This window comes from Triturus cristatus, chromosome 6, assembly GCF_964204655.1.
Source record: "Triturus cristatus chromosome 6, aTriCri1.1, whole genome shotgun sequence".
Classification (NCBI taxonomy): domain Eukaryota; kingdom Metazoa; phylum Chordata; class Amphibia; order Caudata; family Salamandridae; genus Triturus; species Triturus cristatus.
In genome coordinates, this window is record NC_140589.1 from 167130122 (window position 1) to 167146760 (window position 16639).

Here is a 16639-nt window from a genome sequence, read left to right on the forward strand (position 1 = left end):
GTGTATGCTATCTGATGGTAAACGTCCGTTACAGGCTCTTAATCCATGCCCAGCTGCTAATTTCATTATTTGTGCTACCGTCATGGTACATGGTGTTATGCTAGTGCTTTCTAACGCAGGAATATTATTAGCCATATCTTGATCCTCAAATATGTTACAAAGACCCATCACAGGTTCGAAGATACAATTTAGGTCCCCACCTATTAATGCCCTTGCCTCCATCTCTAAGGAATTTAAAAAAGAGTCCAGATGTTCTATAACCAGTGACTCTTTTTAGGCTGGGCTGGGTCTATTATAGATATTGAGTAGACATAATATCCTTCCATCCTGGGTAATAATTTTACAAGATGGCCTACCTCTTACCGATGGATTTGCATCCACACTGAATGTCTTGTATCCAACTCTGTGTGGTGTTTCTAAAGCCCAAGTGTCTTGTAAGAGACAGATATCACTCTGTTCAATATACTCATGCTAGTCTGCATCTCCAAGTTTCCTATTAAGCCCTGCTACGTTCCACGAAGTGAGGCATACGTTTGATGGTTTATTAATTGCGCTAACAATAAATGAACCACTTACCATGTTGCAGTTAACTCTAATATCGCTTTCACTTATAGCGCCATCTAAGGACCCTAATGTGATGGATAAAGGGATAAGTGTGACTCCCCCTCCCTCATGCTTATTATGCTCTTGTGTTCCTCCTTCTTGTAACCCTGCGTCGTGTAGCCGACTCTGTGATTCCTCTAATCCCCTTTTATTTAGAATAGTCTCCTTGCTCTTATTTACTTTTTGCTTCATTACAACATCTGCATTTTCCCCATAAGATACAGCTTTTTATTGTCAATCAACAGCTTCTAAAACCGATAATCCCTCATACCTGTTCAAGATTGTAAGGGGGCCAGTAATTTCATTTGCAATCCTCCCAATTGGTGGTCTATAAAAATATCTCAAAGGGAGAGCACAAATGCAAGTGCTCTAGAAGGGCATCTTTCTTGAATGTTTAATAAACTTCGGACCATACGTGGCCGTCAGAAGTTTACAACTATGCAATCCTCCGTTATATTCTTTGGGGATTTGCCTACCCACCTCACCCTACGAACCATCAGAATGTCATTCGTATTTTATGGATTGAATTTTTTAAACTTAGTTAACCAATCAACAGTTTTGTTCCTGAGGTTAGACCATGACTCTTTCTGTTCTCTTTTGAGGGTAGGGACCCCAGCTAGAATTAGAACATAAGGACATGAAGCTGGCAGTAAGCTTAAAGAGTCTGTATTAGGAATTAGATCAGTTCCTTTGGGGCTATGTATTACCTCTGGGCCACTACCCATTTCTGGAGGATTTGGGGCCACATGTACATGAAGTCTATCATTAAATCCTTCTTCACTAGCATGCAATACCTGTGGCCTACACCTTGTTTTTCCACTCCCATTAAACCCATCAGTCAAGGGTATTGCCGTAGTTATCTCACTTCTCATGACCTTCGGTCTACTTTGGTTATGAATGGGTAGGGCAACAGCCAGAGTTATTTGTTGTACCCCTTCCGTGATCGTCGTTTTAACAGCCTTACTTAAAATGTCCAATTGTTTCATAACAGAATTCAACTGCTCCAATTTTACATCCATGGAACTAAGTTTCGTGTTCATGCGTTCATCAATCTGGGACAACATACGACCAAATACAGCCTCAAAGACTGAAGTGACAATGCATTCTATGTGCTCAGTACTCGCACCCATTATATCAGAAGTTAAGGCAAAATCTACCTCAGTTTGTGTGGCGACAGATTTGCTTAGAGTTTCCACTTGCTCATGTATGTGGATGGTTCCATTAATCAAAGTAACTGCCCCTCCTATTTTTTTTCTGTTCTTCTGTAACTGTTTAACTTTCACCTTTGATGCGCCTGTTTGCCTCGGTACACGTAGCCTAGATGTCATACCAGGTCTACTTGTATCATCTAAATTGATGTTCATGGGAAAATCTGGTGTAGTTGGTCAAGCAGAAACCGTTGACTTACTATGGACAGTTACTATTGGGCTAGTCGGGATTGGTTGCGACATATCAGTAGGAGTTGGTGAACGAGTTTGTCTGTAAGTGGGTAGTCTAGCGGGATCAAGTGACCAGCGTCTCTCTGCCAACTCCATTTCATGTGTTAAGAGTGATTCTGCTCTGATGATAAAGGCATCTGAGGTGCCAGCAGCACCCTTTCACCTGCTCATATTTCCAAATATTTTGTTCAGTTGATAAATAAACACAAGAAACCAACGTAAAAACAGTTACCACGGAGCAATTAACTAATATTAAGACTTCAGCAGAAACAAACTCCGCAACAACACCAAGAAACTGCTTACAAGATTCCAAAGACAGGTCTGGTTTTAACATTCTGTGTTTGAATTTACCACTTTTAGAAAGTAGGTATTTTCTTGTCTAACCATCCAAACCTGCCCCTGCTAGGTTGTGTATTCATTGTCTGCAGTTTGAGTGACAGGGGCTAGGGGATTCCAGGAGACAGGGTGAGTCAGCACAGGGCTGAATAGAGAGATCTGCATGCAGATGGGTGTGAGGAGTTGCACCTGGGACCTGAATAGGGCTGTGCCTTCCCTCCACAATGCTGGCTCCACCTCCTGTGATGCGTCTGATGTCTCTGCCCTGCACTGTGAAAGGAAAGAAGGAGTCATGTAAACAAAGGGCTCCAGGACTGACCAGAACTGGTTTGGACTAGCCAAAGGCCTCACTGCCTTCAGAGAACAAAGAGAAACTGTGTATTAAAAGGGGGCCCCAGACCCCAGAACTTTAGATTACTTTGGGAAACAAGAAGAAACCTTTGCTGAGGAGAGGAACCAGAGAGACTATCCCTAAGCTTGAGGGATTGGCCTGCAGTTGTTGCCTGACTGCCAAAGAGAGGAGAAGGAACTTTGTGTGCTTTATCCAACTTGTGAAGGATCTCCAAGGGCTTGAGAAAAGAGTTTGCCTCCTGCTCAAGTCTCAGGGACAACAGACTTGACCCACCAGCTCCCCAAGAGTTCTTTGGAAGTGCCTGCTGTTTTGCGAGGCTTTCCGAGGGACTGCGTGCCGCAAGGAGCTGGAAGCGCTACTCGCGAGCAAGAAGTGTTGTCGTACTGCCACTGACGCGTCATAACGAGAAAGCGCCTCGCATTGCCGGAGAAGAGGATCAACGTTGCATCAGATGCCGCCGCATCACCGGGAAGCGTGTCGCAGGGCCTGTCGCGGCCCAGAAGAACCGTTGAGTCATCGCAGGGTCCCCGACGCACCTCGCTTCGCCCGAGAAGAGGATCGACGTCGCAGCAGACGCCGCCGCATCACCAGGAAGCGTGTCGCAGGTCCTGTCGTGGCTCCGATCATTTGTAGAAGCAACTTGCATCGCCGGAGAAGAGGATCGACGTCGCATCCGATGCCGCCGCATCACCGGGAAGCGTGTCGCAGGGCCGGTCGCGGCTCACATCGTTGCCAGAGCATCACGCACCATTGGAGTAGAGGATTGACGTCGCAGCAGCTGCCGCTGCATCACCGAGAAGCGTGTCGCAGGGCCTGTCGCGGTCCGCAATGTGTCGCATCAAGAAAAGACACCATCTTTGTTTCTTTGCACCAGATCTGCATCGCATCATGGCGTTGTGTGCCGCATCGCCACAGAAGCGCAGTAAGAAACCGACGCATCACCTCCCCTTGTAGAGAAGAACCGACGCATCCCCTAAGCAGCATTAGGGACCTGACGCATCACCATTCTTGGGTGTAAGGAACCGACGCATCACCTTCTCTGCAACACTTTCGTTGTATTGCGTTACGCATCTTGAGGTACATTGAACTAAAAGTGTTGCATTTTAACATCTGAAGAGAACTAAGCTAATTCTACCATTTTAAGTACAGTATTGTGGATTTTTGTCGTTTGTGGTCATGTGATAAGTCTATATAAAGAATACTTATTTTTTATATAAAACTTGTGTGATGTCCATCTGTAGTGTTGTCACTTAATTACTGTATGTGTTCACAAATGTTTTGCACACTGCCTCTGAGATAAGCCTGTCTGCTCGTGCCAAGCTACCAAGGGGGTGAGCAGGGGTTATTTTAGGAGTGTACCCCCTTACCCTGACTAGACGTAAGGGCCTCTACTTGGACAAAGGTACCTACCTCTGCCAACTAGAGAACCCCAAATCTAACAGGCTTTGTTTAGTTCTAGCCACTGTCACTGCTCGAGGTGGTATAGCTTCTTCCGCCTTTGCACAACCGAAGCAGGGGCAAGTAACACAAGACAGTTGTGCGTGCTCCCTTCAGCAAATTTCTCGGTAGGGGTGTAGGTACAAATAGTGCAGCAGGTGCAGTGACATCAGGGACTAGCGGCTTTAGGGGCCGCGGAACCTCAATTATGGCTGTAGTTTAATATCCAAGTAGGGGACAAGGAGGTCAGTTTTCTGTCCTTGCACATTTGCAGCACCACTGTGTTCTGTGGTAGTGTAAATGGCAATCAATTTGCTAAGGTGAGGACGCCATTCACCCAGCCTCACACAAAGTGGCCACAGCAGGAACATGACATCAGAATTCCATTTCCGTGGTTTCTCTGTAGCGTTTAGCCACTAGACTATATCTTTTCCATATGGATGTCACATGAAGCCCAAACGTATACTGCTTTAGGTTTCCAAAGGTGTTTCTTAAAACATTTAATTCTGAGCTGCTTACTTTAGATAATGAGCGCCTAGTGTTGAGGTCAGGAGGACGGGTGCCTGTGTATGACATAGATAAAACTTGTTTCGAGAATATCAATCAATCGCACTACTTACCCGTGAGGGTCTCAAGGCGCTGGGGGTGGGGAATGCTTCTACTGCTCGAAAAGCCAGGTCTTGAGGAGTCTTCTGAAGGTCAGCAGGTCTTGGGTGTGCTGTAGGTGGGTGGGGAGGGTGTTCCAGGTCTTGGCGGCGAGGTGGGAGAAAGATCTGCCGCCGGAGGTCGCTCTTCGGATGCGGGGGACTGTGGGGAGGGTGAGGCTGGCGGAGCGGAGCTGTCAAGTACCTTGGCCTGAACTTGGATGTTCCACAGGAGGAGACGACAGTTCCTCAATCCCCTACCCCACTACCATGAATATATATTCACGAGGAGTAGAGAGGGGGAAAGGGGAGTTGGAAGAGAAAAGAGAGACTGCACTGCTTCACTTCTCGTGGACTGGTCTTGTGCTGAATCTTCTGGAAGACCTAAAACCAAAGGCAGATTATAACATCCACTTCTACTCAATTTAACTATCCTTACAGTACCCTCAGTAAATACCTTTTTATCCGCAGCGCCTTGCTGCTCTCTTATGTGTCTTGTATGGAGATGTGTTGTGTGCGATTCAGTAATCTCCTGCAACATAAAATTCTGGTGAGTAATTAAACTTTACAATAGAGTGTTTTCATATGCATCTTTCTTCTATCTGAATTCTCCGTTACCTGTATAACCAGATTGCGAAGCCCTTCCTTTTTCTTTCTTTATAAAGGGTTCCAATTAGAATTACCAAACTGGATTAACTCTCTCCTCATATGAGTTAGTCTTTCTTATTGTCTGTTCCTTCCTTGCTTGAACCTTTCTTCAATTCAGTTGGTAAGTACTATTATATCTCTCTCTATATATATATAGATAACCATACCTACATGAAGATAGTAATGATGCTTGTATTTTGGATTTAAAGATACTTGTTTTCCAAACTAAATGCCCCAAAATATTTTAAGTTCCTTCGATAGGGGCGTTCTCAAAGTCAAATTCTCGAATAAACTCAGAACTTACTTGGTGTTCAGGAACCCTCCTTATACCTCTCACCAAGTTACATGGACGACTTCTGAAGCGGGACTTGACTGACGCTCCAGAGAATTCTTCTCTGACATCATTCGAAGACTGCTCGGGAGTTCGTTCTCTATTCTATGTAGTTGCGATAAATAACAGAATAACAGAATGTCTAAAATTTGCCCAAACTAGCTCCGGAAAATTGGCAGCGGGAACTAAGCTGCCTGTTCTCCTCAGAAAAACGGTTGAAGTGCGCCGCGCTAATGTGGAGCGCGAGCTTTACAGCTGCAGAAGTTTCAGCACTTCTCCTTTCTCCATCTTCCCTCCCCTGCTGTCTTCAGTTTCTCCAACTCTGGCCATCTTTTTCAACTTGTCTCATCTTCTCCGTTCTCTCACCTTTTCCCTTATTTCTTTTAATATTTTGCCAGTCTACTGTCATTTGCTTATTTTCTTCAATCTCGCAATTCCATCTTTTTGCACTCAATAAGACTGCTATCTGCCAGATTTTTCTCTCGCCATATTTTCACATATCTCCAATTCTCTGCCCATAATCTCTTCATTCTCCTTCCTTCTCTGCTGTTCCCTGTTCTTCAGTGTTCATTCTCTACTCACATTTCTCTTCTTTGTCATTATTCTATTCTCACACGCTCCTAATTTCTACAGTCTCTCACAAGTGTCATCTCTCACATCATTTCTCGTCTTTCTCCCTATTCAACTTTTTATCATTTTTCCCATGTATCACTCTTTACTATGTTTGACGTTTCTATCAGTTCAATACTCGGACCGTGGCTATCCCTTGTCGTTGCTATTTTTATGTTATTGTCATGTTTTCTGTTTCCATTTTACCATTTTGCTCTCTTCCTCTACTTTGTTTTACTTTGCCCATATTCCTGTTCTCTCTTTCTTCCCTTTTTCCTTACTCTTGTTTCCAAAATACTGCCTCATCTTTCTCTTCATCTGTCCTCATTTTCTCCATAATCCACACCGTGACCTGCTTTTAACAGCATCCCATCTAACTCGGTTTTACCTTTGGTTACCCTCCCCTGCCCTTCTCTCCCATTTATGTCCTTCTTCTTCTTCTATGCCTCTTCCTTTTACCCACTCTACTGCCTTGTCCTTTTCTGTTTTTTCCATTCCTCTTTTCCTTAGCAATAATCCTCTCCCACAGCTGCTATTGTGTCACAGGCCGATCCCTTCCACTGCCTCTATTAATTTTCTGTTGCTGACAGTTAAGCTGATATGCGGATCAACATATGAAGGGGCAAATTTACAGGCCTCTAACGTCAGCGGAGCATCACTTTTTCTCACGCTCCGGTGGAGTTGTGCCATTTCACATACTTACCAGGTGACGCTTAGCCACTTAATGATTCCTTAATTCCACCTTGTAAATATGCCCCTTGCTGACGCAGTCTGCTGTGGCAAAGGGATGGGCAATGGATGTTTCTGTGGGCGTTCCACCGCAACACCCAATGCTTTTTGGTGCTGACTCAGATTTACAAGGCTGGGGCAGTGCCAAAAACTAAGGCCAGGTAATACCTGGTGTTAGAACAGCGATTCTGCATCACACATAGAATTCGCAAATCGCTATTACTAATTGTTTATGTGCAGGAAGGTGTCCCTTCGTGCACATAAACAATTGCCCATGCAGTGAAGGGACACTTGCAACATGGCACAAGGGTGCCTGCTCTGGCACATCCCTGCTTTTAAAAAATGGCGGAGCGTGGCGTTGCCAAATTTGGCGTAAAACCACTCTCCGGCATTTGTTTGTTAATATACCCCACAGTCTTTGCCCTGTTTGCATTGCCCCATGCTGGGCCACCTAAAAAGGGGTTTTGCTGCATTCATTGTTAGAGTTCTAGAAAGAAAGCTGCTGATTTTGCTCACTAGACCTTAGTACCCTTTCAAGCTAATATTTTCCAATCACATCCCAACTCTAAATGCATGTGACAAGTTGTCTGTCATGATATTATGGTTTAAAAAATCAGCATATAGTAATAATATGTCAAGAACTTTGACGTATCTATCACACTGAAGAGTAAGTATGCATTTAACAATCTTATCTTCACAACTACTTACCTAAACATATTCTGCAAGGTAGTTGTTAGGTCAATGTAGTGGATGTAATGTTATTGTTAATGGAATTAAACCCTCGCAGCTTGGTGTACCATCATTTTTCCATTTTTTATTAAACTCTCTTTCGCCCGTTAACAGAACTACACCAAACTACATAATTATTGTTGAAATAAAGTTTAGGATAGAGATATTTTCTTTGCCGATGCTTGTCGAAATGAGGAACCAATGGAGGCTGGTGCAATGAGTGGAAACGAAGCGCTGGCTGAGGCAGAGCATCAGCATTTTTTATTGATGCCTGAATTCTTCTGATTTTCCTTCATTTATTCTGTTTCACCAAGGAACATAAGCGTTTTTTCGGGCAGCATTGAGTTAGCCTTTTCTTGCAGGTGTATGGAACATATATTCCCTTAGAAAAGTACACTTTTCAGCATCAGCTGTTTTCATGGAGACACGGTAGTTCATTCAATCCATATTGATCTGTGGAATGAATAGTAGTTTATTTAACAATTAAAAACTAACCCTGGGCGTAGTTCGCGTAGCCGCGCTTCGCGAAGATGTAGTTGCACTACGCGACCTTCACGTAGCTTCGCGAGCTTGCGTAGTTGCTTGGTGCGCCCGTTCGCGATGGCTTTTTCTTGTTCGGGAGCACGGTGAGCGTATTCGGGGAGCTGTTTGCATGCTCGGGCGATATATCTCGCGATCTTACCCATGCGGTCGCCAACGGCCATTTTGTTTTTGAATTGTCCCGCCCGCTCACGATGCCTTATTTCCTGTTCCGGGTCGCGGATAGCGTGTTCGCGATGTGCATTGACATGTTCGGGAGCGCATTTTACTTGTTCGCGATGAATAGTACATGTTCGCGAGAAATATCGCGCAAACTTACCCACGCGGTCACGAATGGGCGCGGCAACCTTGTATTTCACTCTATGCTATGGTTCTGGGCCTACTTTTGTATCCTCCCTTTATCTTTGCAATCCTTTGGCATTTTTTCTGACTATTTTTAGTTATCATCTATCTCTCTCTTTGCCTAAGTTTATATTTTGCATTTTATTTCTACTTTTACTGTGTTTTTGTTACTTTTATAAAGTTCTTTCTATCTTCTTCCCCCCTAACTTCTTTTTTCCCCTTCTAACTTTTCTTTTCCGCCTCCCACCCACCCCAGAACCATGGCCAAGGGCAAGGGACCTGCAGGGCCGCCTTTGTTTTTTTCATCCAGCGCCACCTCCCCTTGACCTTGGCAGCAGGCGGCAGGCCCGGCTCCGGGTACGCTACCCAGGAGCGGCACCGTCGGTGGGCGAAGGTGTGCTGGGCCGTGTTCCGGTGCTCTGGGGTCTGGCGCTCCCACAATCAGCTAGCCCACCGGTGGTCCGACATCCTGGACCGGGAGCAGGACCTGTTGAACCTGCTAGGTGTCGAGGTCATCGGGCTTGGTGAGTAACTTATTGTGTATATTAAATTTGATGAACAATAAGATTACTGCTGCGTGCCAAGCGTTGCTGGTAAATTACGTTCCAAAAAGCAAAATGTTCTTTGATTTAAGGACCCAGGTGCTCGGTGGTACTCTTACTTGTTTGCAACTTAGTTTGCGCTAGCTTGTGCTGATGCTGATTATGTAAGAGTTTATTTTACAGAACTGAAGTTAGGTAATGCGATTTGCTAGAGAGACTCTAGTCCTTCCATTGTCCTACTGTGAAATAGTGGTGGATTGATATTGGATACTAGGTTTAGTTTGTTAGTATTAGTTAATAATTGTTTTATGCGGTCTGCGTGACGCCTCCTCTGTCACTGAGTGCTGCTAACCCCAGTCCTCCGTCGAACCTTTTGAACTTTGTTTAGTGAGTGGTAGGCTTAGCATGGTCAGTCAGTAGCAGAACTAGATCAGAATCATGCAACCAACCCACAATTTGTTGTATGTATGTATGCACTAATGTATGCATGTGTCCTCCATCTCATCTATGCATTTGATGGCTGAAAAAAATGGAAATGAAGACTGAGTGAACAATTGGCCCGTCTGGAATAGGTGGTGTAGGTCAGGTGGTACTTACTAGGCTTCGTATTGTAATCAGAATGATTATGGAACACTGGAGTGTTCATAAATAAGTAGACGATCCGTGAATGCAGGAAGAAGCCAGTAGTCGATCCATCTGATTAGATAGGTCAATTTTATTACAATTGTTATTTGTTTCCTAAAATGTTGTTTGACTTATTTTTCCAAATGATTTATTATTATTTGTTTCACAGCACTCCTTAATGTTTGTCTCTTTCTTTATTATATTTTACATGATCATCAGCACCACCCAGGGGCAAGAAGACGGGGTCGGAGTCGGCGGGGGAACCACAGGACCGCTCCTCTACCGAGGCTCCTGCTGCTGGCTCCAGTAAGTCCTCCAGTGGTTATATTGACATTTATATTTCCCTAACTTTTAGTGCATCTTTTTTTTCCGAACTATAAATTATGGTTCCACTTTCTAATTCTATTTTTTACAAAATCTTACTTCTTTGACCTTGACTATCTGTTTCCAAATTCTGTTTATCCCTGCCTCTAACTAAGTTGCTTCTAACTGCCTCTGCTATGACTCTCTGTACTACTACTACTATTACTATTATTACTCTGTCTGTAGCGAAGCTTGCACAGTTGCCCACTCTTTATAGAAGGTTTTCTTTGGAATAATAAAACTCTGATTGACCAATAGCTCTAGCCACTGTGTCCTGTCCTTTGGGTTGTCCTTTTCAAGTCTTCTCAATGTTGAGGCTTTGACAATTACCACAAACAAAATGGCCAACCAGATATTTGACCAGTATTTTTGATCAGATAATACATGATACTACTATTGTCTAGTGATTCTTCAGAGCCACATACAGAACTATGCACAACAAAATAAGATGTTGCTGATGGGAGGTTGGACCTTACTGATCACACATCAGTCCGAAGAACCCACGACGATCCCCTGACCGACTAGCTATAGTGTCTCACATTAGGGTCCCACTCCCGACCCCCCCCCCCACGAAGAAGATACACAATGTTGATGATGACTGAGACTGACAACCCAGAACATAATAACACCATTTTGCTCACTCACTTGTGTAAGTCCACCCCACCACACCAAATACCACAGAGTCTATGTGTAAGTTCAAAAGGTTTATTTGAAACAAGTATCAAACTCTGTACATCGTTAATATGAAATTTAATTTACTACAGCCATAGTCAATAAGCCAGCAAAAGGCCTAAGATTAAAACAGTAAACATTTACAAGTGCATGACAATAAGAACAAGAGTCAAGATCTTTTGAATTCTGGAAGACCCCTCACCGTAGAACGTAGAAATACTGGTTACATCATCTTGCATCATAATATGTCTGTAAATCTCTGGTTTGTAGAAGGGAATCTTCCGCCTATTATATGAGAAAAATGCTGCGCGTTAGCCGTTAGATAGTATACTGGTGAATGCAAGCATTTTGCAGTCATGGCAAAAAGTGTAACATGTATGTGATGGCTAAGCAATATGGACTAAACAAACTCAATAAGTGGGTTGTTTTTCGACCTCTTCACTTGTACGCAACAGTCAAGTGGCCTCAAAGGCATCTACTGCACATGTCAATAAGCTGGCAGGTATAATTAAATATGTGCCAAAAGAGTAGTAGTTGACATGATGAATCTAAAAGGGTTACACATGGCTCAGGCTAACTTTCAAAAGAGTAGAGTAGGACTAGATGACCCTTGGAACCATATCACTACTAGTGTCTGTCTACTGACTGTACTTACTGTCTAGTGCTGATGTATGTTGTATTAACTTTTTTTTCAATGTTCCAAGTGAACACTTAAAATAGGGGGAGGTTTCCAGGCATCTAAAAATGTGTGATGTTTTTTTCTAGGCACACTACCATCCACCAGTGCCGGCGGGGACAGCGGCGATGCGACCATTCCGGAGGGGGCAGGAGAACTGGCGGCACCTGCAGGAGAGACAGGGGGGGAGCCAGCAGCAGTGGCCGGCGGCGGTAAGTTATATTCATTACTTCTTGACATTACTACTAGATGGAAGTGTGTTCACTATTTCACTGTACTGTGTGACTTATTTATTAAGTTGTAGTGAACATTATACAACAGTTGAAGAAGACACCCTTTACTTAGCATTAGCAGCGTGAGTTGAGTAACCAATGGCCTCTTCTATTTGACTCCAAAATCCGCTGTGAAGGTTTTATGGAGAAGACAAACTCAGATCAGATGACCTTGATGGATGTGTTGAACAAAGAGGGAAAGAACTAAGGGTGGAAGGATGGGCAAGATAAATAATATGACTGAATGGCAGAGAAGGATATGTTGTTGAAAGCATGCATAGGTGGCTGATAGTAATCAGATCAGATGCATGGGTTGTTGAAGGATGGGTGGAAGGTGAAAGAGAATGCCTGCCTGGGTGGGTGGGTGACACAGTATGGGTGGATAGTGCTAGATAGCAAGAATCAGCGTTGTTTGGTTCAAATTCAAACTCAAAGCCAAGGCAAGCAAGGAAGGAGCGGAAGCATGGGTGGTTGTTGGTGAAACCAACTAAGTATGAGATATATAAAAAAGAACGATAAACATTTACTTTAATGGATGTATGCCTGGATGTACTATCATCAATAGACAGTATAGGTGGAAAGTGTCACTGGAGATTCTTACTTTGAAGAAAATGTAAAAGAAACTGCGCGACAGTAGCAAAGCGTAGGGGAATATAGGTAGTATTATCAGAATACAGTAGACTTGCAGTAGTTTGCAAGCACGTCATATATATTTATATATATATATATATATATATATTATCAAGCGGAAGCCCCTTCCTACCACTCTGGGGACCACTCCCTACCTATTATTATTAATGTATTTTCGATTGGGTCAGCCAGCCTGCAAAGGGTGGCCTATCTGTTGTTTATGGTTATTGGTTACACAATCAATGAAAGCAAAGTAGCCTCTGCAGTAGCGGTTGGTGGTGGGAGTGCTGGCGGGCGGTGACATGAGGATGGGACGGGTGGCTGGCACTGGCGAGTAAACTGTGTATTACGGCCAAATACAGGTAATCAACATAAAAATAAATACATTTATTTTCAATGTGCGCACTGCACCACCGAATGCGATGCAGTGCGTTCAACAATTTTTTTTTTTAATAATGTATTGTTTAATTATCTGTGATTGTCCTTAATCCATTGTTTACTATCCCCACCCTGCACCTTCCCACGTCACCGCCCGGCAGCACTCCCACCACCGACCGCTACTGACCTGATGTCGTATCGTATTAGCATCTATAATATGAATATGAATATGAGCAATGATGATTGGATTAGATAAATAATCAGCCTTTTTGTAGTACCCAGGGCAGGGTGTAAGTGAAATTGTGCATTTGCCCTACCTATGTGCATAACAGACAGAGTATGGCCAGTGCCAACGGCCGTAAGGCGTCATACAAAAATATGAGCTTCCCACCTGCAGACAGTAGTAGTAAATAAAACTAACGTGAGTCTGCATCATGTGGATCATATCTGTTTCTCTTGGGTGCAAGCTTAGCTGACTGAGCTGGCATGCCGGCTACAACAAGGTTATGGAATTGGGCTAAACTACAGATAAGAACAACACGACTGGTGTACCGTAGTACATAGTATGATTATATTTATAATGTCGGAAACTCCCACAAATGTTAGAGTCCAAGGAAGTAGGAGTAGAGATACTTACCACCAAATCACAAATGTTATGAACTGTGCTTGCTAGTGATACTGTGACACTATGTGTTGAATGATTTTAGTGTTTCTGTTTTGCTGAGAGTATTGGCTACAACATGTTCTTTTTCTTTCTTGATATAGATACTCCTTCCACATCCACAAAACCATCTCGGAAGGAGTTGGCCGCTAGGGCCCGGCGCCGTAAACTGGAGGCCATCTGCGAACATTATCGCCGGCTGGTGGCTCAGGCGGAGGAGGAGGAGGAGGCGGCTGCAGCTGCAGCCTCCTCCAATGACCCGGGCCCCAGTCAGGCCCTGCCTCCAGTTTCACTGCGCCGTGGTCCGGCAGCCGCCCGCCGCTGTGCCTCCATTTCAAGCACTGCTGCCCCCCACCCTGCATGTAACTGCAGGGCATTTCGCCGCCACCTGCTCCGCCGGATGGCCCGCTTAGAGGAGAACTTAGAGGAGCTGGTAAAGATCCTGGTGGACAAACACCTGAAAGCCCGCCGACAATAGAGGACCTCGTCATTTGCCCCTTTTTTAATTCCTTTTGTTGGTGGGTGGGTTTTTGGGCGTTTGGGGTTCGTTCGGACATTGGGACTCTCGTTTCGTTTTGGACATTGGTTGGGGTTAGGGAGGGGGGTGGGTTAGGTCAGAGTGGGATAGTTTATTTTTGTTAGGGGATATTAAATTTTATACTATTTACTTATACGATGTTAATGTTTTGTGGTGGGTTACAGTTTTCCGAATTCAATCTAAGTTACATGGTTTGTCACTTTGTTTCCGTGCTGCTGCATGCCCACAGCCAGTGTTTGATTTAAAATATCTGCCGATTTTGTAACACACAAACCAATAGATGCAGTTCCCCTCACTGAGTTATTTTTAATTGTCATAATATAATAGTACTGTCAGTCTCTCCTCCTAGTCCATACCTCCCACCAAACTTATCTTACCTGTGATTGATGATGAAGTTCGGCACACTGATGGCTGCATGGTTGGTTTCCCAAATTAATGGAGAAGATGCCATTATTGTGGTGGTAGTAGTATACACTGGCAATAGCATTTGAAAAAAGAAAGAGAAAGTCACTTGACTGAGAGACTGTGGGAGTAGTAGTAGAACAGAACACAAAGTAAACTAAAGTAAACTACAGCATGGGTGGGCAAGCAGAAGAAGATCCTTGCCCTGCCTTAGTTGAAATTCAATTAGTGTTGCTTTCACCACATCTGCCCCAGCAAGCGTGTGATCAATTGTTGGTGTACATTTAATGTAGTCATCACATCACACTTCAATATAAATCACACAGCCCGGGGGAAGAGGGTTAGGGATTGATGAATGGATGGGAAGTGGGGTTTTGGGAAAGGTTTGAGAAAGAAAAACAGACAGTATGCATGGACACAACAAAAGTAAAACACAATCTTGTAAGACGACCATGAATAATTCACAGAAGGCATTTAGGAGTCCTAAAGTTAGGACTCCTAACTTCTGTGACTACCGAAGTGAGTAAGTGTCTTCTGTGAATACCAAAATGAGTAAGTGCCTTCTGTGAATACGAAAATGGTAGTAAGTTTAGGATTTTGTCTTAAGTTAGTTCTGTGAATCGGGCCCATAGAAGCCACTTTATGCAGTTACTTACACATATGATCTAATCCAGCAACCATGGTCCAGTAAGAATGGGAATACCAAAATACAAGTGGCCATGGACCATGAATCTTGCGCCATTGATTGAGGGTTTATTTTTACCCAAAACAGAATTATTACGTACTTTATGCTCTCATTGTTTAATCAGGGTATTCTTGTAGTTGGAGGGCATGGTGTTTGGCAAGAGTTTGGAGCCATTCAGGTAGGGGTAAGTTCTTTATGACATTTAAGGCCATAAAGCAACAGCATGTAGGTTCAGCCACAGCTGCAGCCTCCCTCCAACTTTCCCTATCTCCTAGCTTTCAAACACCAAAATTCTATTTCATCATTCACTCTCAGCATTCCACTCTGAGCTAAGTCTTACAGGGAATGGGAACACATCACTGTTTATAAAGTACAGGAACTATCATTCACAAAGATGATCTTTTGGCATAACTGGATGGTACAGGTTTGATCAAATATGCTAATTTTTCTGGATGGAACTGCACATATGTTATGGATTGGAGATGTTTGAGTTACAGAATTACGTGAAGTTAAGACCATTTGAATATTTTGTATTTAAGATCATCCGTATGGGTAGATCTGAGTACAAATAGGAAAAGTGGTATGAGAGATATTCAAGGGTGTCAAAAACAGTGTTCAGGATCATCCTCTGTAAATGTAAATGTGTAAGAAATTAGGCTGTTGGTTGAATGCGGGTTACCCCTGTTCAAGCAAACGGCACAATCCCTGTCATGAACCACAAAAAGTCACTAAACCAACCCGTGATATTTAGAAAACTATGGTACCTTTTAATAAATTACTTGACACCAAAACAACCAAAATCTGATCACTAGAACTAGAGTCATGAATTTTTAAGGTTTAAGGTAAAAAGTAGTGGGCTAAAATATCAAAGCGCCGACCACCAACACCTATTCCAAAAATATGTCCGACTGCGATGGAGCGTGGGTCGGATACACAAAGGGTATTAGGCCTTGTCAGAGCTTACCTTCAGACTTAGATACAATTATGAAAAAAAAAATTCTGAGAAGGTAAAGTTCAGCGGGAAAGGCTGCAGGCGGTGTCCGGGGAGGAAGCATCATTGTCAGGGAGTCGCTGGATGAAGTTGAGGTGAACAGTTCTATGTTCGTACTTGATCTCTTTTTTGAAAGATGAAAATCTCAATTGGGATGTGACTGGAAGCTGAAGGCAATAAGAGTTCTACGAGGCCGGATACCCCTTTGGTGAAGAACGGCTGAACAGGATTTTCTGCTGCGGAGAAGAACGTATCTGAAGCTACCTCAAAGTCAGGCCAATCGGCGATGTACCTTAGGTGAATAGACAAGCAGGTTGATCCCGGTCTTCTCTCGGTTCTCAGAGAAGTTTTTAGCCAAAACTTTTTAAAGTCTCAGGTTTTGGATTTTTGCTCTCTGAGTACCTTTAGCACAACAGACAAGGACCCAGAACTGGAGGGGCACCCCATGGGGGGGGGTTAGGATTCA

At 43.7% G+C, this 16639-nt stretch overlaps 1 protein-coding gene across 3 annotated transcripts in view; it reads left to right on the plus strand.

Annotated features, from left to right (window-relative positions):
• The window catches only part of LOC146816580 (uncharacterized), a 51264-nt gene extending 37123 nt beyond the window's left edge, over positions 1–14141 (plus strand). For all 3 annotated transcript variants that reach the window (XM_085609135.1, XM_085609133.1, XM_085609134.1), the window contains 3 exons: positions 10125–10211; positions 11706–11828; positions 13662–14141. In XM_085609135.1, the coding sequence (XP_085465261.1) occupies positions 10125–10211; positions 11706–11828; positions 13662–13710 (259 nt within the window). In that variant the 3' untranslated portion in view covers positions 13711–14141. The remainder of the gene's footprint in view (positions 1–10124; positions 10212–11705; positions 11829–13661) is intronic.
• The last annotated feature ends 2498 nt before the right edge of the window (positions 14142–16639 follow it).